Source organism: Anomalospiza imberbis, chromosome 5 (genome assembly GCF_031753505.1).
Source record: "Anomalospiza imberbis isolate Cuckoo-Finch-1a 21T00152 chromosome 5, ASM3175350v1, whole genome shotgun sequence".
Lineage (NCBI taxonomy): Eukaryota > Metazoa > Chordata > Aves > Passeriformes > Viduidae > Anomalospiza > Anomalospiza imberbis.
This window is the reverse complement of record NC_089685.1, coordinates 34,802,371-34,825,262: the sequence shown is the minus strand read 5'-3', so window position 1 is coordinate 34,825,262 and position 22,892 is coordinate 34,802,371. Positions and strand designations below refer to the sequence as shown.

Below are 22,892 nucleotides of genomic sequence, written 5' to 3'. Positions count from 1 at the left end.
ATCTTTAACTTCAATACCCTTGTAATTTTAGTATCAGACCCTTATAATGACCTTAAAAGGTAGAAATACATGATAATTTAGAAATTCAGAAGCCCACATCAAGCTATTCTCTCTAGATGTTGCTGATATAACACAGGCATCTGACAATTCCCAATTGACAATACACTTATGAAGTCAGTAGTCGGATGAACAGAACTTAAGCAGCTGGAGAAACAGCCAAGTTTTCAGGTGCACAAACCCTTCTTATAATTGGGTGTCTGGAAGCACATCAGTTCCCTCCTCCAAGTCTAATATAAAAAAATGTTTAATCTCTCTTAGCATTTTTACTGTCTTTTTACCATAACACTGTAAGAAATACAAAGAATCCAATTGTTCATATAATATCTCGGTGTTATTTCCAGCAAGGGAGTCAGTCCCGCAGTGTGAAGCACTACTGGTACACATCCTGGCCGGACCACAAAACCCCCGACAGTGCTCAGCCTCTGCTGCAGCTCATGCTGGATGTGGAAGAGGACAGGGTGGAATCACTGGGCAGAGGGCCTGTCATTGTGCACTGCAGGTAATTAGCCAGTCCTTCTCTCTAGTGACTGCCTAAAGCAAGGCTACAGCAAATTGCATCAAATAGTTCTCCTAAAGTATGTGTTTGGGGAAAAGCAAAATTCTTCATGTTAATTGACTTTTTTACTTCATGTTTGAGGATATGAGTTTTGTAGAGAATTCCCTTGTTGTTAGCAGATCGCTTCTGAGCTGTTCTTTATTTCTGCTAGTGAACTCTGCTTTTGAAAGACCAGCTGGAAAAATTTTCCTTTTGTTTCTTATTTATGATTTGCTTATGTTTTTTGTATTGTTCCATGATTACATACCTAATTCAGATGCAGTGCCTGGTGACCAGTAGGCAAAGCATATTGCAAAGCAAGTCAGTTTTGAGGAGCAAGAATCAGGTACAAATTTGGAGACCAAAACACATCAGTACTAGAATTTGTGAACAATTTCACAAAAGCAGTTAGTTCGATATTCAAGAGCAAAGTGTTATTCAGTACTCAAGAATAGAGCTTTACTCACACAAATTATAGTGTACCAGAGAATGACCTTCTAATAGTTCTAGTTTAATTCTATTTTATTGCTTTATATTGATTCATTACCCCATGTGGCAATTTAAATAAAAGGAAGTAGCACTGGATTTGTTATATTGGTGGAAAGAAATAGATGAAGCAAAACAGAAAGTAAAAATAAAATCAGTGTTTTCTTACTTGGTTTGTCTCATAACAGTGATGATACATCTCTTACAGCTGGGATAATACTTCTTTTTTTTTTTTCCTAGAAGTACATTAAATCAGAACTTTTCATCTTGAAAAACTTCTTTCCAGTTCCATATTTAGGAGATTTAGAGAAATGGAAAACAGATTTGAACCATCCATAATTTATGAAAACTAGAATGTGATGAATAAGCAACTTTCCCAATTTTATGCAGCTGTATTTATCAGGGGTTGTAGTTTCCCTACAATGCAGAAATCTGTGGATAGCTATTGAGATTGTCCTTTTTCTAGTACAGATCTTCAGTAATTAAGCTCTTCAGAAGAATGGGATGTCTTTCTGAGATGAGTGATATGACAGTAAGGTCTGTAAGCATGGGCAGGAATTTATTAATGATTTAAGAGAGATATCATCTCAATTGTGATTAAGATATCATCCCAGTTGTGATTAAAATTCATAGTGATAAAATTCATAGTTCTTTAGTCACAACTCAGCTATCTATACGTTCACTACACTATAGTCTACAAATCTCACACTCCATTTTCCAGTCAGACAGTTTCTTCCCTTTTTGTCTGAATGAGAGGGCTATGAAGACCTGGACCCCAAATTCATGCGTTAACATTTTCCACCAATTTTCCTGCCATTCAGCAAGAAAGCCATGAGGTGCACTGCTTTCCACATTACTTAAGCAAGAAACAGAGTGGGGCAGAGATTCTCAAAATTGTTGAGAATAAACAAGAAAAAAAAAAGCCAAACTGTCTGTTTCCCAGCAGGCATCAAGAAAACCTGGGGAGCTGTAGCACCAAGTCCTTCACCATCCTGCAGAATCACAGGAGAGTTAACTTCATCAGCATAGGTCTAGGTCCTTGCCTTCATGAGGTTAGAGGTATGGTTAGCAGAACCCCTGTATACTTTGAGGACTTTAAACAGAAAGCCCTACTGAATTTTGGTTTTAGGTTGGCTTCTCCTCCTTTTCAGTACATATCTCCATCATTTGCTTGGACTGGGCCAGAGAATGCTCAGTTTGTAGTGCTAATGAAGCTTGGTTTTCTTACCATGCACTTGTATGCAATCTGAAAAAAAGTAAGCCTCACAATTACCCACAACTGGACTGCTGGAACAGTGCACACTTTCATTTCTCTCTATGAAACTGAGCTGAGAAGTCAGCCTTGCTGGACATGCATCCAGGAACTGTGGGTTCTAGCAATTCCAAGTTTCGTTGTTTTTTTCTATTTTTGTAGCTATTTAGTGTTTTCCATGTAATTCCTGGATCTGTGAACTTAATTTCCCTATTAAATTTTGCCTTCTTTTCAGTGCTGGTATAGGAAGAACTGGATGTTTTATTGCCACAGCCATTGGTTGTCAGCAGTTAAAGGAAGAGGGAGTTGTAGATGCATTGAGCATTGTCTGCCAGCTACGAGTGGATCGGTGAGTTCCAGAAGAACCACAAATCGGTCAATGATTTAGTAATGATCTGTAATGATTCTGTAATGATTCTGAAAACATTTCCACAGTTGAATGTTACTTTACATGAAATGGCTGCCAGTGCTTTTGATGACTTTTTTGACCACATTAACTGAATAATCAAGGCAACATATGTATTTAGGTCCTGAATAAGGAATCATATTGTTTTCTGGGTGCAACTTCCATTGAATGAAATTCCCCTGGAACTAAAACCATGTAATTGCTGGGCACTTGCCACTTCTCTTTTCCCCCACTAAAATTTTTTTGCTTGCTGTCTGCATCATCCCATCGGGACACAAGAGAGGTGAGGCAATCTGGAGACAAGGGATTTTCTTTGAGCCTGAGTTGACGAAGAAATCCAGGCTCACTGAGTGTGTAGCTTCTTTGAGCAGTGGAGAAAGACAAATCTGGTGCTGTTGTTATTTCCTCAGCTGTGCTGGGGGTCCTTTTGAATTGAGTTGGCAAATTTACCCAGCCTAAGAAAATACCAAGGCATTTGTTCCAGACTTTTCTGAAGTCACATCAATTCCCTGACTGAATTCACAGCCTGGGAGCAGGAACAGTGTAAGCCAGCATTGTTGCAGAGTGCTTTGTTTTGTGAAACCATGGCTGAAGAGGGATTTGTGTTTTAAAAGGATGTGGATATTGTGCACAATGGAAACTGTTGGTTGGGTAGTACTTTTCTTTCTTATTCTGCTTGGAAAAACAGGATTTTGTAAAATGTAAATAAACAGGATTGCACCAAGAATAGAGGAGTCTCCTCTTTTGCTGTAGGTATAGGTCATATAATCTCCTTGCAAGTATCTTAACTTCTTCTGACATGCATGTCTTCTTTAAATGAAAAAAATACATAGGGTGCAAATGCTGAAAAGGAGCTTAGGTCAGAGGTTTAATACAGAATTTTTTGTGTTGTGAAGACCTCTGAAAGGTACTGGAACTGTGAAGTGCAGAAAGACCAGAATCCATATAGTTGACTGTGTTTATGGATCATCTCCCCTGCCTTCCCCTCCCGTATGGCTGCATCATACTAGACATTGTAATATGATCTTTACAGGGCGACACGAGCCACTTGGAGTGTAAAATTCTCCAAGGGGAGTTATTGACCTAAAAATCTCAGCAACAAAATAAGTAGGAATAGCTGAGGGAAAAATACTTACTCCATTTTAAATTGCCAACTGCAAATTTCCAAACCTCTTTTCTGAATACCTATCTTATTGAGAAAGGTTTGAAGAGTTCTTCCCCATTTTAGTATTTCTATTATGAAAGAGTCTTTTTATCATTACTTTTGCAATCCATTATAGAGAAATGAAAGCAAACTCTGGTTTTAGCTGCCTCTCTTAATATCCCTATTTCAGACACAAAAAAACAATCCAGATTTTTAGCATTATTGACTGACAACACAATTTTATTGAGTGGATCTGCCTAATGAACTTTCTTTTATGTATTAATATCCTAGATAAACTTGGAAAGAGAATGGAAATCTGATGATCTACTCAAAATATTGTCCCAGAATGTAAATACAGCCATGGTCTGCATGAATTTGTAAAAAAACAGACCCACAGGTCTGCTCAGCTTGCTTTTTTTTCCCAGTTCATTTTTTATATTTTGCAACAGAAACAGGAAATATTTGGTGTGAGGCATCTTCAAGACTTACTGTGACATCGAGAAACTTTGCACATTCTTAACCTTAAAGGCACATTCTTGGAATGATATCCGATAACTTTGCGCTTGGGTCCTCAGACAGGATGAAAAGAGTTTCCAGTGTGCGTCAATTCATTGTTTAAGTGTTTTGACTAATGGCCTCAGGTTAAAAAAAAATAATCCCAAACCCTGCATCACATTCATTCTGGAGCAGACTGCATGCCGCTGCACTAGTAGCAAGCCAGAGGGCAGGGTAAAGGACCTTTTATTCACTCACTGCTACCCAAGCAAAGATGGTCACAGTCCCTGAACCCTCAGGATACCAGGGTCTGTTTCTTCCAAGCACCAGCCCAAAAAGTCTCAAAGAAGCAGAGAGCCCAGTAGTTCACAGAGTAGCTGGCAGTGCGGACTAGAAAACAGACAAAGGCTGCACACCCACAGGTGCTGTAGCTGTGGCTATATCCCTTCTAGGCACTAGGGACACAGGAGAGGAAACCTCCCTCCTTAAGCAACTTTCCTCCTGAAATGCTCTTCCACACAAACATTTCCACAAACCAATGTCTTGGGATCACAGATAATTCCCTGGTATGAAATGTGAGCCTCGCATAAGAACAAAGTTAAGAAGGACTTGGGGTATTGGTAGATGAAAAATTGGATATAATCTGGCAGTGTACACTTACAGCCCAGAAAGCCAAGTGTATCTTGGGCTGCATCTAAAGCAGCATGGCCAGCAGGTCCACAGAGGGGATTCTGCCCCTCTGCTCTGCTCTGGTGACACCCTACCTGGAGAGCTACATCCAGCTCTGGGCTCCCTAGGACAAAAAAGGCATGGGCCTGCTACAGTGGATCCAGAGAAGGAACATGAAAATGGTCAGAGGGACAGAACATCTCTCCTATGAAGGAAATATGAGAGGTGGGGCTGTTCATCCTGGAGAAAGATATGGGGACATGTTTTTGCTGCCTTTCAGTATGAAAGGGGGCTTATAGGAAATACAGAGTAAGCCTTTCTACCAGGGTCTGTAATGACTGGACAAGAGATAATGACTTTAAACTTAGAAAGAGTAAATTCAGAATAGATATTAGAAAGAAATTCTTTACCTTCTCAACCCTAGAAGTGTTTAAGGCCAGGTTGGATGGGGCTCTGAGCAACCTCGTCACAGGGGAAGGTATCCCTGCCCATGGCAGGGGTTTGGAACTAGGTGGTCTTTAAGGTCCCTACCAATCCAAACCATTTTGTGGTACTATGGCTCAATAAATCCCATGTATAATGGCACAGACAAGGCTAAGTTGTCTAAACCTCTGAATAAGACTCATATGTCCTTAAGGTGACAGAGATATGGACTGTTAGTCCATACAAGGTTCAGAAGTATCATAACCTCTGAATTCCAAACACAAGGCAGATGCCATGGTGCTGGGTTCAGCCCCCACAGTCTTACACACACTTTCCTGGGGGTTTTGTGTGTTGCTGCAGCACTGAAGAGGAAGGAGTAAGGATCACCATTACAGTCTAATGCAGCCAAAATTGTTTTAACCCGCCATTTCTGCAAAGTCCCTCTCCCTGGATATATTCCCTTCCCCCACCCTTCTACACAGCACATCTAACCTGGGAAGTGCACTCCCTTAGAGAACATCTTGGGGGAACATTGATGAGGAAGGCAGGGAGGGAAGCTGTTTGGGAAGGGGCTGTGTGGGCAGAGCAGGATGCAGCAGCAGGGAGGAAGGAAGGAGACTAGGCAGCACAGAGGACCAGAGCAAAGCCCTCCCATCACCTTTAGTATCTCACTGCATCTCCAGGCAGAGGACAAGCACAGAGGAAAGCAGCTGAAGGCAAAAGGCAGCCAAGAGTTATAAATTTGTGGATGTCTTTGTTGGCAAAGCTATGAGTGCTTCATTTTGGGCTGGATGGGACCATTAAAGGTCCTGTGATTTTATTCCTAGGAATAGCATAATAGGCATGTGGCTCACTAAAAGGTGTTCTATATTTGCCTGAGCTCATTGGAGGAACACAGACCACTGGTCACTTGCTTAAAGAAGTAGATACTATTTTAATTATGATTTTCCTGCCATAGCCATTTAGCCATCCAGAAACACTGAAGAAAATAAAAGGACTTTGTGGTTGTAGATAACCTTCTCTAATACTGAAGGACAATACTTGTTGAGGAAGTTTTACCATTTTTCAAATAGCTTAGTATGTCAGTACTATATTCGTTGTTAGGGATCTCATGAGATTTTCAGACCTGCTCCTGCAAGATATCTGGGTCCAAGAGTGCTCTGGATCCAAATACCTTGCAAATTTAAATGTTTCAATGAATATTTAACTGAAGCCAGATGTGACATGTATCTTAATGTCTTCATTCTCACTAAGGCCATTTAGTCTTTCATTATCCCAAAGGTAACTAGCTGCTCCATGGTACACTGAGGATGAACCAATGGCTTGTTTCTAGAAGCAGAGTAGATAGCTTTGAATACCCTGGCGAATGAGATGATAGGGGTGGAATTAAGTAAACTTGAGACCTTGCTCCATAAGAAGGGAGACCTCAAGTACCTCAGTATTGACAGAAAGGCTTAGTTTAATTTCAGAGCTAAATTATAACACTCCTATCAAACCTACCTCCTGTAGGACATCCCCTTCCTACCACACTGTAACTGGTACTGGAGATGTGAGACTTGATCCTCATACTTAGACCTGAAAAATTTATTGTTATCAGGTGAATGTATAAAAAGTAGGCATTTAATCCAAGCTGGCTGCAACTAGTTCTTTTTATGGTTTGGTTAAACTCTTTTGCATTGTTGGTGGTGAAATGATTCACCGCTGTAAAATTTTGTAGGTGGTGGCTGTTCGGACAGGATGCATTGTAGGCGTTAGAAAGAGGACAGGAAGAGCTGTTCTCTGCACAGGCCATCTGCAGGTCACAGAAGGTTACATTTTTAGTAAAGGACAGAAATGAAAGGCCAGATTCTGTATACTTCCTTGCTCCATCAGTGGTAATGCGGCATCCATATATCTGGCCTTCCTTGCCCAAGGGATTGAGCAAAATTCTCTTTGAATATACTGAATTTGAAATGTAGGTTTTAATGCTGTAGATGCCAGATGCTTTCTTCTCTAATTCTTACTCTGATGGAACTGGGAATTCTTCATGTTGGGCCTGTGCTGTATGGCATAAGTTGTGAAGAAAGTAATTCTGCTCTGACAGATATCTCCCACTTACTCAAGCAAACTGCAAGTCAAAAACTGAGAAAGGGCTTGTGTCATCTGGTGGTCATGGGGCTGGCAGGAGCTGAAGGGTGTTGCAGTCTTAAGAAATAAGATTTCAGTGCAGTTTTTTTTCCTTTCCAGAGGTGGAATGGTTCAGACCAGCGAGCAGTATGAATTTGTGCACCATGCACTGAGTCTGTATGAAAGCAGACTTTCTGCAGAAGCTGTCCAGTGAAGCCGAGGAGGGTAAAACTAAATGTCAGTCTCTTGAGGTAATTTGTTTCATTACCTACCAGCAGCTTCTTCAAGGAGTTTACTGCAGTGGGAAAGACGGCTTTGAGGCCAACTTCTGAAAGTATTGTGGACGGTTTGGCAAAAGTACAGAGATTGCAGGACCCTTACTATGTATGAATGTATTGCGAGCTTCCCAAAAATGATTTATAAAGAAGGTACTGTACTGAAACTACCCATGGATTTTGTGTATGTATCTAAAGGTGGGTTTAATTCTGTAATGCTGATGTCTGCCATATGGAATGTATGTATGTGCTACTGCTGCAGTCAGATGGACATTGGGACTTCTACAGAAGAAATATTTAACAAGTGTATAAAAGCTTTGACGTTTGCAAACTGTCTTGTGAATGGACTGTCAACTGTACTGTAAAGTGCTATTACTGATTATGTGGTGAGCTTGTTCCTTGGCCACATAATATTCTTGCTGCTAAAATTGCAAGTGTTCAACTATGGATTAAAAAAAAGGAGATAATAAAAAATTTTTAAAATCTTGTTTTTGAAAATATTCAAAAGCAGTTAATATTTTATATGGAAATATATGTTCTTCATCCTATTAACTATTAAATGTGTACTTACTGTAGGTCTTACAGAGCAGTTGCAGAGCACAATGTCTGTTATTCAGTGTATATGTATTTACCCTAAACATGTTGTCTTAGAACATGCTTCTGCTACAGACCTGAATCCAGTGTATTTGTAAATTGTGTAAGTCATTCTACTTTTAAAAGAAACTTTGTAGCATATATTAAATGGTAAGGATTTTAAATATTTGTCTGTCTTTTGTTAATACAGAAATTTTTGCATATGTTGTTTATCTGCTCTATTTCTTTCAGTAAGAGATAGATGCCTTTAGTGATACGGACTCTTCCATGACAGGTTATACAAGAAAGAAAATGCTGCTATGACTGTTTCCTTTATTGCTCAGTAAAAGTTTGTTTTTAAGAGATATGCGAAGTTGGCATTATGGCTTACAGCACTGGGAGGTCTGTTTACAGGGTGTAATGAGTTTTTAATGCAGTGATGTTGACTTTGCTTCATACTACGAATAAATTACCCTTAATATAAAATATTAACTGAAGTGTCTGTTCTTGCCTAGAGTAATTAATGCACATACACTCTTGTGCCCCTATAAACAGGCTCAGCCCAACACAATTTGGTCAGCCTGCACCATGGCTTCTGACCAATTGGGAACCAATCCAGAGGGCACAGGCAATCCCCAGCTGACATGGAACAAGGTGCACCGCCTGATGGGAAGGCAAACCCAGTATCACTTGATTCCTCAGGGGGAGTTTCTGTAAGACCTGGTACAGATGCCAGCGCTTTGCCTCCTCCTCTTCTCCTTCCTCCCCACCCTCCACTTCGCTTTTAGAACTTGTGGAGTTAGAAATATATTGAGATGTTGCTTGATTGTGTATAGTTACAAAAAATAACTGTTTTTCCCTGGATAATATAGAATATACTTAGTCATCACCATCCAGATAACCTGTAGATTTGTAATAGTTCACATGCAACAAATTACACAAAAGTATGATCCCCTTTCTTTTAGTCTAAAGAGATTCAATAAAATCTCTTTTAATTTCCCAGGTGTTTGAAAACTTCTCTTTTGCTTGTATTTTTCCAAAATAAACCAACTAGTAAACTGAAGAATCATATTAAAAGGACAAAGTACTGTAAAACCCCCCAAAACAATTGAATAGAAGGAAGTGCTCGTCACTGACTTTTTCCCCCGTGAAGGCACATTTCCTTCCTAGCCTTCGCTTCACTTATCTGAGGTGGGTTTTTTTAAGAGAAGCATGGGGAGTTGCTAGAGGGAAAATGGATTCTTTATTTCACGTCCTGGTTTCTACCTGTCTTGCCTTGACATTTTCAGGTAAGTGTCTCTCCCCACTTCCCCTCTGCCGAATTGCTCTTTCTGCCACTGAGCAGAGCCCTCTGGCACAGCCGGTGACTTACAAAAACCAAGTCATCTCTTCTCTGGGCTTCGTACCAGAGGAATGAGGGGCAGGGCCAACACAGCCCATTCTGTTTAGATTCCTTTCTGAAGGAAAATAAACTGTATTCTTCTCTGCTAGAAATACATCTTCTTTTCTTAAGAAGATCTCCTGATAAACAATCCAGGAGCTCAGTTTTTGGGACAAATGCTTCAGACAGGAGATTCCTATCTTTTATTCATACTTTATGAAATTTCAGAGACAAGAACTTTCTGTAATGCTTAGTTAGAAAATTCCCAGGTCTGTAAAAACAGGGGAATGACAACATCAATTGAGGGAAATAAATACACATTTGGTTTAGCACTTTTTAACTGATGGGCTGGAAATGTTTGAGTAGCTGAGATTAAAAACAAAGAACAACCTAAACACAATATGGCAATGAGGCTGCATTTGAAATAACCAGTTCTGCGTTCTGTAACAAGTATGTGTTTTGCATTGGTAGCTTTGTGGGGTTTTGATTAATGCACTGTAATTTTCTTCATTTGGGTAGCTGGTGTTGATCTTTAAGTGTGGTGACACAGAGAGCTAAACTTAAATGAATTGGAATGGTCACAAAGCTAACAGCTAGAGATATTGGAATAAATCCAGTAAAACAGATGTGCTTCCTATTAGTAAAGAACCTCCATTCCTCTAACACAGGCATTGAGAGACACATTGATTTGTGAATATCCTTCTATATGTTTCCCTCAGAAACATTATGAATTTTACTAAAGCAACTTTTGGGCAGTAAATTATATTTTTAAAATCTGTGTTGTAAAACTGAAACAGAGACTGAGAACGCATGTAGATCTGTTTGCTTTCCAGCAGGGGAAATGAGGAACTGGTGTTTGAAGTTAATAGCTCTTGGATTTCTTTTATATCCAGTTTAATTTTTTCTTATTTTTATATATAATGCAGGTCAAGATAACCTTGCCACAATAGCTTGGGGTTTTTCATTTTTATTATTTATGTTACCAGCACATGCATCACGTGAGTGTTGTGTTTGGAGGTTTTTTTTAAATAGGTTCAACTTATGGGAAGTTTCATGAAAAGTTCAACGCACAGAAAGTGGGAAGAAAGATTTATTTGCTCATATATTTTAAATCATTGAGAATTTGCTTTTTGTCAAGTAAATGTATAATCAATCTTATTTTTCTGGAATTTTCCTTTTCCAGAAGGGTTTCTGATTATCCATGTCCAGAAACAGCAGTGTCTTTCAGAAAAGAGAGGAGTCATTATGGAAAAGTGCAATATGACAAGCCTGAACCAGAAGTGGCAGTGGATGGCAGACGACAGGCTCCTCCATGTGAAGTCTGCCCAGTGCCTGAGCATCTCTACACGCTCTGCTCTGTCGTCTCGCAGCATCATCATCGATTGTCCCCAGGCAGTCAGGTGGAATTGCCACGAGGATGGGCTCCTGAAGGTGGCCAACAGCTCCCTTTTCCTCACAAAACAAGGTCAGAAGGTAATGGCCAAGCGGAGTAAAAAATACCTTCATACATGGATGCAGCTAAAAGCCAGCGAGACGGGAAAACCTGTTTATGTAAATCTGTGCTCAAAGCAAGGTGAGTTATTCCTTCAAGAAAATATCCTGGGAGTTTTGGTAATAAAAATGTCTCTGTTATGCTAACTCAAATGTGAAAAATATATTTTATTCATACAGAAGAATGTTTTTCACAGTTGAAAAGCATTTTGAGAACTATTAAAGAACAGCTGAGTTGAGTGCTGTCTTTCTCACAACTGGTGTTTTTAATCCACTTTATATTTTCAGGATGTCTCTCCTTTTTTCTACTCCCAATCTTTGGATCAATGTGCTTATATGTAACCTCAGTTCACTATTGTTGTGTCATTTCCTTTTTCCATTTCTAAACTATGAATACTGATTCCTAGTACTTTACAAAAATGTGGATGCAAAGAAGTTCTCCTCCCCATTCATTTTATCATACAAATCCAGATTCAATCTGTCAAGAGCAAGAAGACAACTGAAAATCCAACACATGCACAATTATTTCTCTGATTAACCTAAATGCATAATTAGAACAGTCGTGGCTTACATATTTGCATGTTTACTCAGTGTAGTTTTGTTCTTAGATGCCATATACATGAGAACACTCAAAAACCTGAGAATAATGAACTGAATCAAAAGTCTCAGAAATTCTTGGAATAATACCTTGAAATGCAAAGGTCTGTGCACATACCTACAGACATATAGCAGTATATCTGTGTAGTTGTGCGTTTCTATATCCATGGCAAAATGGAAGTTACGGTGGTTTGAATACTGCTTGATAATGCTTTCTTCAATGTCCCACTGTCAATCCTTCCTGGCAAACTTGTTAATATTGTTCTTGTGCACTATTAAGCAATTCTTCATAGTAAATAAGAACAACCTACAGACATCTTTTTACTGTTAATTCTTGCCTTTGCAGGGTTAAAAATAACTTTTATGACTTAAAACTGTTGCATATGTCCAAGTTTTCAGAATGTTTAAACCAAATCCTCATTCTTTCTGAACTCCTAGCTATTGGAAGGCAGGGTATCATTTCTTCAGCAAATTTGCACTTGCAGAACTTTACTCATAGGACCAGGACTACTCATCTGAGTGGATGTATGAAAGGATAGCTTGCAGAATCAGGGAATGGAAAAGTGGCCATGATGCCATCCCAGCCCTCCCATATATGTTAGAAATTAAAATGGCAAAATCATTTGAAGTCCTGTGGGGTACGTATGGCTTGCATATTCAAAGACACTACGAACAGTTCAGATGAGGTGCATAGGTAAAGTTACTTCCTTTAAATAGCTGGATGGAGTGTGGCCTAACAAAGTAACCTTACACACTTTTCTTAATCATCCTAAGAGGAGAAGCAATTTAAGATCAATAAGCACTACGACAATTTTCATGGGATATTAAAGCACCCTCTCATCTGTTTGCTGTGCTCAGTTCTTAAATGAATTTACCTTGATTTTCCTGAAATTCTCTCCATAGACAGGCCTGTAAATCCTTTCTAAGAGTGTTACTTACCTTATTTTTGACAGCTCTGGGAAGTTCTGTTGAAAAATCAATAAAACATTATAATCCTCAATACCTAACTAAGAATTTTAGGAATATAAGAATATAAAGTGGAAGTAGTGCAAAGAGATTAATTTTTCAAATAGTAGTAAGTACTATGAGAACAATATCTAATGCCCCCAATTCTGGTCATAGCATCCATATGCATGTAAAAATCTTCAATGCTAAATGTGTAAAATTAGTCTTACAAGAACATCTATCTGTTTTCAGTACAAGCAGAAGTGGATCCACCTAAAATAACATATTTGGTCTATATTTATCTAAGATAGTAAAAACTGAGCAAAATCTTTGGAGCTGAAATGGCTGTAACTTTTTCTACTCCTGACTAAGACCACATTTTGCTATAATTTACCCTCTATTTTCACAGTACTCATAAAAAGAGTTCTATTTTGGCATAGGACTAGCTCACTGAATTGCATCCCAAACATCACCCCAGACAGAGTACAAGCTCCAAACCCAATAACTGCAAGTACCTTTTATTTTGGACCTTACTCAAATATCAAACATGATTTTTCTGAGCCTGGGGAAAGTCTGAGCTTGGATTTGGATTTCAAATCAGCCATCTGAGATGTGTTTGGATTTACATGTTTTGTAACAGTCCTGACCTAAATGACTGTTTGTGGAAACCAGGATCAATTTGGGAATGTAACCCATCTCTGCTCACTCCGAGGTAATTCCAAATCTAGCAGTAAACAGTCCTTCTCACACAAACTCATGTTTGAATCAGTCTCCAACTGAAGTAGCTGACATGAAGAATGGTCATAAAGTATCAGTATCCCTTGAGAAAGTGAGACTTCATTTCCCACCAAATTCATGAGGACATTCTGGGAAGAGAGAGAAAAAAATCTCTGTAATGCTAAAGCCTTCTTTTCACCAGCCCACTGTTAGGTTCAGAGCTTCTCTAAGCTCAGAAACCAGGAAAAAGAACAGGAATGGAAACAGGCAAGAGGAAAAGATGGGGCAGGTGAAGAGGTAGAAGGCAGGATGACTGAAAAGAACAAAGAATGTTGCATGTAAATAACACGTGTGGAAAAAATGTCCACCATTAATGCCGACAGACTATCACTGATGTCACTCCTGAGCTGCATAAGCAATTCTTACAAGCTTCATTTGTTCTGGGTAGATTAATTTCAATAAAATATCCAATTAAGAACAGATGCAATGCTATGTGGCACCTTGAATATTACCAGCAAACCTCAAAACCACTGCTGGCCAAAGATTATTCACTAAGTTGGGAATTGCTTCAAATGAGTAGGCACAAGGCCAAGCTGTATGCTGCAGTTATGCACTGAGCTCTAGAGACTGTCACACAGGCTGTAGAGCAGTCTGGATACAGAAGGTGACACTAACTGTTTTGTAATATGATGCTCTTCATTGCATTTCTCTTCCATCATGTCATACATGGTAGGGGCAAGCCTAGAGCTGTGGATATCAAGACATTCAAAAAGAGTAGCTGATTTTGTGGAGGGTTTACTTACAGTTGTGTGCCAAGCACCGAAGAACCATAGTGGGATCTACAAAGATATAAAACATGTTGAACAAGGAATTCAAATAACAACTAGAACATCTTTCTATCTCTTGTTTGATTCCAGCCTGAAATAGACAAAATATCAGATACCAGGTATGAGCTGAAGTCTGATGTGCCATCTGATGATTATGCTGTTCCTTCCCCCTTTTCTAGCCTTGGTTCTTGTATGGGGTCATTTCTCTCACATAAGCTTCTCTCTTCCCCTTATCCCCCTTTCAGTTTAGCTGCTTCATAATCAGAACTTCTGCTAATTAAGTTCACATCCCACTGCTGATGCTTCAGTGGCTGAGATGGAGCGCAGAAGAGACCAGAGCAGTGCACACTCCAAGCATGCTCTGAACCACTGGAACAGCAGTAGCAACTGCAGAACATAAGGAGGGAAGACGTGCATCTTCTTGGGACTCTTGGGAAGGTGGAAAAGCACCAAAGAAAGGTGGCAGAAGCACAGAAAAGGCAGCAACTCTTACCTATTTTTGAAATAATGTAAATTAAATATCTTTAGGCTTTAAGCTTTCCACACCTTTAGTGTTTGTAGATACTGCAATAATCCATACATAAGTTCACTACTGGTTGTAAATTTTTGTGAGTATAACTTTTACTGATTTCTTCAGGATAAATTAGAACAGTGATAAACAATATTTTCTTTCCACCTTTAAGTTGACCCAAAACATTTTTCCTAAAATGCATTCACTGAAATTCATTTTAATCTCTCCAAGTTATTTTATAGGGTGTTGTAAGTATAAGAGTTTGCTAACATCTATGTGAACCCATGAAATATCAAAAATTACTTGAGTTTTCTTTCTTTGGTCGAAGAAATACATGGCTGACCACTTTTGCTGAGCTCCACCTGGACGAAGAGAGGCATCAGTGTCAGATCCTTCGACATAATTACAAGACCTTGTACAAAATCCAATAGCATACTGATAGAAACTCAAAGATAAATGTGGGTTTAGATTTTCTAAAAAGAAAGGGAGAAATCTGAAGTGGTAGCTTAGGTCTTTGGATTTTGTAAATTTTCAAAGTCTTAATGAGCCACAGCACAGAGAATATCGAACAAAACCAGCTTAGCTACTTTCATAGGGAAAAAAATGGAACAATAGGCACAGCTTCCCAGAGCAATCAGGCATGTCCTGCTTTATGATTTCATCTTCTGCTAGTGCTAACAAAGATGCCAATTGCAAACAATTATACTGGTGTTTTTCATTATTACATTCTCTCCCTTTATTTTGTGTGGACCTTCATGTAGAAGCTGGAGTGTGTTTGAACTTCCATGTGTTTAAATATAGGTGTCTGAAGGAAGGGATTATTTCACTTATCTCAACAAAGTGCTTTTTGTCATTTAAGATGCTCCACAATATTCCACCTGATCTCTGGCTGCCAGCCCAGAAAGACACAGGTCTCCCATAAGTGTTATGAGAGTCTGGGCAGATGCTTCAGATGCCCTAGGGCAGTTCAGATTCCACTAGGTTTAGGCAACTGAACCAAGACCTAGGTATTGATGTTTGATTTATGTTGGGCCCTTCTGGGGGCTCCCCAAATGGGGGGAAAACCTCCTCTAATAGTTCTGTGCCAGGAAGAAGGAGACGCACGGGACTTTTTTTGGTCTTCAGCTTCTTGTTTATTGTTATCTAAAGTTTTGCACACTGTCCACTACAGGCTCAGCGCGCTAGAACAGCACCACAAAATGGCCCCGAAATGTACCGCGTCAAGGTCTTTTAAAGTGGTTTTATCTAATTAACTCTTAAAACTTACATTATTCCTTATCTACCAATAATTCATTCCTTGACTGTCCACGTTACCTCTACACTGTGATTTCCTTGACCAATCACCATGTGCCACCAACACTGCAGAAAATGGAGTAGATGAAGACAGGGACTACACCCAAATTCCTCCATCTTGCTTCCCATCTACACCATACTAAAAATCCCAAAACCTAAATTTCTCACACAAGTGACATACTATACTACTCTCTATTACCAATTTCACACTTTTCTAGATTCTAGTCTATCTCGAAGTCTTGGGAAGTCCTCTCCATGGGCAAAGGTTAAAGGCAGTGTTTCTCTGGGGATCAGAACCCCTCAGAGCACACAGAGAAATATTCCTTGTGTCTATGTGATTCCTGAGTATCTGAGCTCTCTTCAGTAGAGGTGTAATCCATGGAGTTAGTGGAATCTAGATGCCCCTTACAGTGACCAAAAATCCACTTCAGGGTGAGCTGGAACTACCCATGGTGTCAGAAATAGGGCTGTTACAGCAATGATGTTATCATCATAGTTATATGGATGTTCTGCTACCACTGATGCTGAAAGAACCTTTCAGTGGCTACTTCAGCATTTCAAAAACAAGCAAGTAAAAGAGCAGCTCAAGATTAGACTGGAGTTTGGAGACATTCGACTTCTCTGACATAAGATACAAATTATTCTAATTTCTACAGCAATGAAATAAAGAAAGAAAACATTTTCAAGCAGCACAGATTTTTCAGGTTTTAAAAGTCACATTGAATAGGAAAGAAGGGATATTCAGAGGATTTTGTTTTTCTGTCATACTTCGACATACAACAGGAATCTGAATTATGTTTTTTTTTTATTTACAAGTAGTTAGACAGGTAAAAAGATAATTCATTTTGTCCTGCACATAAAGAGATCTTAAAGCAACCCCTTCTTGTTTCAAGTCTTGCAGAGAGTTAGATGCAGTTTTATGGAGTATTTTGTATCTTATACACTAAATATCTGATTCAATTGTGTTTCACTAGCAGTTCAGCCTTAGTTTTCTGAAACTGTGCTCTAATAGCGTAGGCAGATCAGTACAATGTGAACTATTTCAGAAAGCTGCACTGTGCCATCTCAGCTAAGGCTAAAAGCACCACTGTAGGGTTCTCAGTTCTTCACAACTAACCAGCACTTGACAACTAACCAGCACAACTAACACTTTTTGGTATTCATACATGCAAATGTCTGGAAGTCCCTTCCTTGTAAGCTGCCTGCTGCTGTGCAGATGGATGTGGTTTGCAGTTCACTCTGTGGATGAAATATGCACTTAGTCAGAACATCATCATTTCTCCTGGGTGTGCTACTGATTATTGCAATATTATGTTCACACACTGTGTATCATGCAGCCACTAGTGATCAACATCAGTGTCTGTGCTGCTGTTCTGTTCCCAAGAACAGTTTTATGATTGATTTCCAAAGAGGCTGCTGGAACAATGCTAAACACATCTGAAAAATACCACTGTTGAGATTTCTGTGTACTTCACAAATGTCCAGAAAGGAGGTGAGTTTTTTCTGGTTAAAAAATTTGGAACTGAAGTTGTATAGAAACCTGCTACATGGGCCTTATAATATCCAGTTTTCTTAAGTGCCTGCTGCTGAAGAAGGGCTATGAGTGTCCTTATGCTAGGATCACAACAGTGGCTTTATTTAGAATATAAACATGGATTCTGACTTTCTTAAAATGGGTAACAGATATGAAACCCATTAGTCAGTCCACTGTAGGATATATGGAAAACACTGCTACATATGTCTGAAGTTCCGGTATGGCATAGTTCTGTACACAAGTCACTTCTATCCACAGGTTACAGGCAACAGACTGTAACCAGTATTTTCTGGGAAAGATCCTTTAGCTGGAAAGCCAGAATAGCCTGAAGCTTATTAACATGAAAGGTTGGGTGATGCAGTGACCAAATGCTTGTTCATGGAACCTTTGTGGGACGGTGGAACTTTTCTGAGGACCAAGTGGACCAAGTGTTTTGCTTCCAGGACTGTTGAGCTCTCCACTCAGCTCCTGCACCAGGAATGCCAGTTATTCCCTGACTGCTGAGTCCCATAAATGTCACTGGCAGCACCAGCTTCCTTTTTATGGAGGAGCATCTTTCCTAAAGCACAATTGCACTGGTATGCAAATGCTTTCCTGTTGGAATCACTGCTATTTTTCTGTAAATTAAGCTAAGATTTTAAATTTTTTTTTAGTGTGTTTACATGTTGGGTGTGTAAATATATATTTAGAAACCCAACTGTATGGCCTTTTTTCCTAAGAGATTGCTGATGGCAGATATACCCTTTTTTTGTTTTCTATCAGTAAGTTCTACTTCCTGCTGAAGTAGAAGAGAGATATCTCAGAGATATCACAGAGCTATCCGAAAGGCATAGACCTCTTTCCAAGTCCTCAGGGCTAGGATTTCTAGTTGCCTACCACAGACTTTCAGAGATCCACAATAAATAGGAGATCTCCAGAAACAATGACTGTCATGGAATCTAGACTAAGTCTGGACTTCTGTCAGCTAATGGGTTTGTTGCAGCAGCTGATGACAGCTTGAGCACAAGGTTCCTGTCCTTCTGGTGGGAACCATGAAGGTATGTGACATGGGACCACAGCAGACTCTGCACCTCAGGCTCTCTAGAGGGGGTTATGCAGAGGCAGCAGCATGAAGATGATTGTGCAGAGTTGGACAAAACCTGAGGTTTCAATGAAACCGTTTGCACAAGTGTGAGAGAAGAATTAGACCTGTAGTATTGTTTTCACTGCCTTGATTTGGAAAAATATTTAATCAACTTTTTTTGAAATCTAATGGAGACTTGGAATTTTTATTTTTATTTCCAGAGAAGCACAATTAGATAAAAGGAAGGAAAATATCTACTCTGGATACCAACCCATTCCAGTAAACCACTACTTTTCAAAAAGTTCCAGAACCATGTACCAGGTGAACTCACTGTGCTGTCAAGCACAGTAAACACTTGCATGGAAATGTCTCCTACTAGGGTTTACAATCTCACTTTTCTGTGCAAATCAAAATGCTACAAATTTTTTTACATAAACATGTTAACATATATATTTACACATATACAGAAAAACCTGATAATGTTGATTTTGTGGAAGCTCACCCACTGCTTCTTTGGGTAAGAGGTAATCACACATTGTTCAGCTAAGACATCACAATTGCACACCAAGTAATTGCATTTGAAAGCTTCTGCTGCAATTTAACCCAGTCACTACTTTTTTTTTAAAGGATTTGTGGGCTAAAATTGTTATAAATGGCAACCAGCCCAGTGGCTCAGCAGCCAAACAAGGTTCTGTCATGCTGAAGACCCCAGTTCAAGGACAGACAAAGTGTCTTGGGCATCGGGCCAATACACACTAGCTGTGTTACAGCACTGGCAGGGCAGCTTTTTGTGAGATGGGGCCAGTGAGTAATTCCAATAGTTTAGCTGAAATGTGATGCTACCAGATGTAGAGGCCACCACAGCTTGAACCCTGCCCTCACTGCCACAAAGAAAGGATATTAAATACATACCAATGGGGAGGAAGAGCCATGAAAATGTGGAGGAAAAATGTGTAGTAAAATCTTTCCTGAGCTCTAATTGCAACTTTGGCTTTCTCTGAAGTATACGTGACTAAAAAAGCGAACCCATTGCCATATTTACAGATACTTCAGTTAAGTTATAGATAATTAGCTGAGCCTTGGGAAGGCAGCAGTCAGGGACTAGCATGGGGTCAGCATAGGACTGATTTTAGAAAGCAAGAGAAATGCTCATGTGGGCATAAGGAACTTAACTTGAGCACTTATGTTGAGAAAAAAAATTCTCTTGAAAAACTATACTGAACAAAGCCATGTTTTAAACTTACACCAACAAAAGGCAGATGTGAATCTGGCCAATGCACTTAGAAAGGAGGGGAGAGGGTTGACAATATAAAGCTGGTACTGTGTGCCATTTGATAGATACAAGCAAGTGAAAAAGTTGCAAATGAAAAAACTTATGCCATTAATGACAAAACACAACCTTTCTCTTCCCTTCAGAATCACTGACAGACTACATTTAAAATTAATGGTATGAGTGTTCAGGGACATTATTTTTTTTTTTCTGGTTGTGTTTTGCAGGCTTTGGTATTGATGCAAAAATATGTTTGCACTGAAAACAAAAAACTTATAGAACTGACAGGTGCACTTAAACTACTTGGAAGTTGTATCACCCATGTTTATTGAAGCTAATGAATTGTTTATAAAATTGTTGAGGTGATTTTAATCATTTTCCTTTGTTTGTTTTAGATCTCCAAGATGCAGACACTTCTGTGTGGAGTACTAGAACTACATCCCCCTCTTCAAACGCTCTAACTTCTAGGCCTGAAAATGTGTTGAAAAGTAGCACAGAGATGTTCATCAGAAATGTGACTGAACACTTCAGTAAAAATCCCATTGAAAACCTCTACTTTGAATTGGAATCTGCAGTAACAGAGAAAGCCTGGATTCCAACAACCACTCTTCAATACTCTAGCACTACAGAAGAGGTAAGAAAGAAGAATTACTGATTTTTATAAAGCCTGCTCCACTCTGTGGAGCCTGATAGCTATTACAAGTGGGCTTAAAAAAACAACAAATCAAAACCTGAAAAAACTAGCTAAAAGACTAAGCTTTGTTCTTTTTCTGATGGGATGCTTTGTTTTGATGTTCATGCTGACAGTGTCCTTTGCTAGAAGCACAGCTGCAGAAAAATCCTGCCTCTTCTGTACAGCCCAATCCTGGTGCGCATGTTGCACTGGGAGAAGTACAAGGGAAGTTATCAGGATATGTGAGAAGCAATGGAAAGCTCCTGGATGTGGCAGGACCCACAGGAGCCTGGGTATCTGATCTCAGTGACTCAGGCCCTGGTATTGTTGGTTGTATGACGTGAGGGTCTTAAGAATTATAGTATGCAATGACCTTATTTACAGATAATTACATACATTGTTTACAGATCACAGCAAGAGAAATACAAATGCTTTAACTGGTCTCAAAAGGAACCCTAGCCTTGACCAGGGGCATCTTATTTACTAGCTGATAGGCAGAGTGGAAACACACAGACACTTGGTCTCTGCTCTGTCTTGCCACAAACTGCCCTGGCAGAGAAGGTGAATAGGGCTACCAGCCCCAGCTGTAGAAGGAGCACATGACAAGCCATTTGCTCCAAATCAATTTCCAGTCTTCCTTTTCTGCAAGACTCAGTTCAGTAATGTGAGAGCAAATCTGGAATCACCACTGGCAAAATGTGTACAGGCAGTTAGAACTAAAGCATGCAGGACATTATTGGTCCCTGTATCACTGTTATCACATAGTGGTTTAGAACTGAAAATCCCTAAATTCCCTGTGGCTTATCTTGCAGGGGATCACACTACACTCAATGTATTGGGGCAGGCAAACATGCTTTAGTTACTACTGTGTGTTGAAGCAGATAAGACTAAGAAATGTATTTTGTTTCGGAAGGCTGTGGACAGAGTGTCAGGGTTCACAAACTTGATGGTTTATGGACCCCAACACCGGTGTTCTGATGCTGATGAGGGTAAGGGACTGAGCGGGAGCACTGCACCCCATTCCACAATTGATGCAGCTCTTTTAAAATGTGATCTTTCTGGCTCAGTGCATGCAGGCTGAGCTTGTTTGCTCATGCCCTCTGTTCATTTGCATACCCCCCCCACGCAGAATACTTGTTCCTTCCAAATGGAAATGTCTTTTAAAAACAGGTATTACCCCAACTGCCTCCAACACCACTACATAATCCTGCCAAAGCAAGAGAAATGGCACCATTTCACAGAAACTAATGCCTCTTGTGTTTATACCCCACTTCACCTCCTGAATCACATCATTTGCACTGAACAAGCTGCTTAGGTCAAAACTTTCAAACCAGAATTTTGATGATAAGCTGTCTAAGCATATCTATGAAAAAAAAATCAGTAATAGCTTTCTCTTGTAGCTTCCAACTGGCTCTGGACATTTGAATCTAGATATACCAATTTAGACACACAAATAAAAACACTTTTTGTCAAATTTCAGGGATGTTTAAAGTATTAACTGGATTTAACACAATACTTTGAAAACACATAGACTAAGTGCTGAATATTGTTGTGAGGAAGACAATAACTTCTATGAACTGCATTTGCCCAGGCTAGGGCCTCTTGTTTGCAGAAGTAAAGCTATGTTGTTATTTGGCTGTGCACATACCCATTTTGGGGGGGGACAATAGTGACATTTCAATTGAACAAAATGTTTGGTTTAGAGCTGCCATGGATTTCAAGTAAAACTGCAGCTTGCACTTTGAATCCATGACAAAAGCTATGCAAAGCCCATTTCCTCTTGATTAGAGAGACACAGAGGTTGGTGTTAAAAAAAAAATAGTCAGGAAACCTTGGGAAAGTGTCTGAAAGGGACTTTGGAGCCTGCTATTAGAGACACGTCCGGCAACTCCCAAAACTTACTTCCAGTTCTTTTTTCAGTTTAATTAGTTTCTTGGCTTGCCACACAGGTCAGTAAGTGTTAAAGGCTGTGTTACTGCTGATTTACTAAAAGCCCATTTATTCAATAACAGTCTGGAAATAATTACTTGCATTATGTTGGCTATTCTATATTAATATATTGCCCCCAGTGAACGATGGACCACTCATGTTTTATTCCAGTGTTGGTATAGACATCTGTGTCAGACTTTACCCATGTAGCAACTTTTGCTGGATAACATACAGAAG

The 22,892-nt window shown here is 39.5% G+C and overlaps 2 protein-coding genes and 1 long non-coding RNA gene across 4 annotated transcripts in view; 2 read left to right on the top strand and 1 right to left on the bottom strand.

Annotated features, from left to right (window-relative positions):
* PTPRR (protein tyrosine phosphatase receptor type R) overlaps window positions 1–8,912 on the top strand; it is a 137,938-nt gene extending 129,026 nt beyond the window's left edge. Inside the window, exons 12-14 of the mRNA XM_068190205.1 lie at window positions 402–559; window positions 2,569–2,682; window positions 7,697–8,912. Coding sequence (XP_068046306.1) covers window positions 402–559; window positions 2,569–2,682; window positions 7,697–7,790 — 366 coding nt within the window. The 3' untranslated portion in view covers window positions 7,791–8,912. The remainder of the gene's footprint in view (window positions 1–401; window positions 560–2,568; window positions 2,683–7,696) is intronic.
* LOC137474006 (uncharacterized) lies at window positions 6,385–7,700 on the bottom strand. Its single transcript, XR_010999098.1, has 2 exons — window positions 7,170–7,700; window positions 6,385–7,045 (listed from the first exon to the last, which is right to left on the bottom strand). It is a non-coding gene; the product is annotated as an uncharacterized lncRNA (long non-coding RNA).
* A 689-nt stretch (window positions 8,913–9,601) lies between the features above and the next one.
* The window catches only part of PTPRB (protein tyrosine phosphatase receptor type B), a 58,077-nt gene continuing 44,786 nt past the window's right edge, over window positions 9,602–22,892 (top strand). For both annotated transcript variants that reach the window (XM_068190204.1, XM_068190203.1), the window contains exons 1-3: window positions 9,602–9,713; window positions 10,989–11,378; window positions 20,449–20,687. In XM_068190204.1, coding sequence (XP_068046305.1) covers window positions 9,659–9,713; window positions 10,989–11,378; window positions 20,449–20,687 — 684 coding nt within the window. In that variant the 5' untranslated portion in view covers window positions 9,602–9,658. The remainder of the gene's footprint in view (window positions 9,714–10,988; window positions 11,379–20,448; window positions 20,688–22,892) is intronic.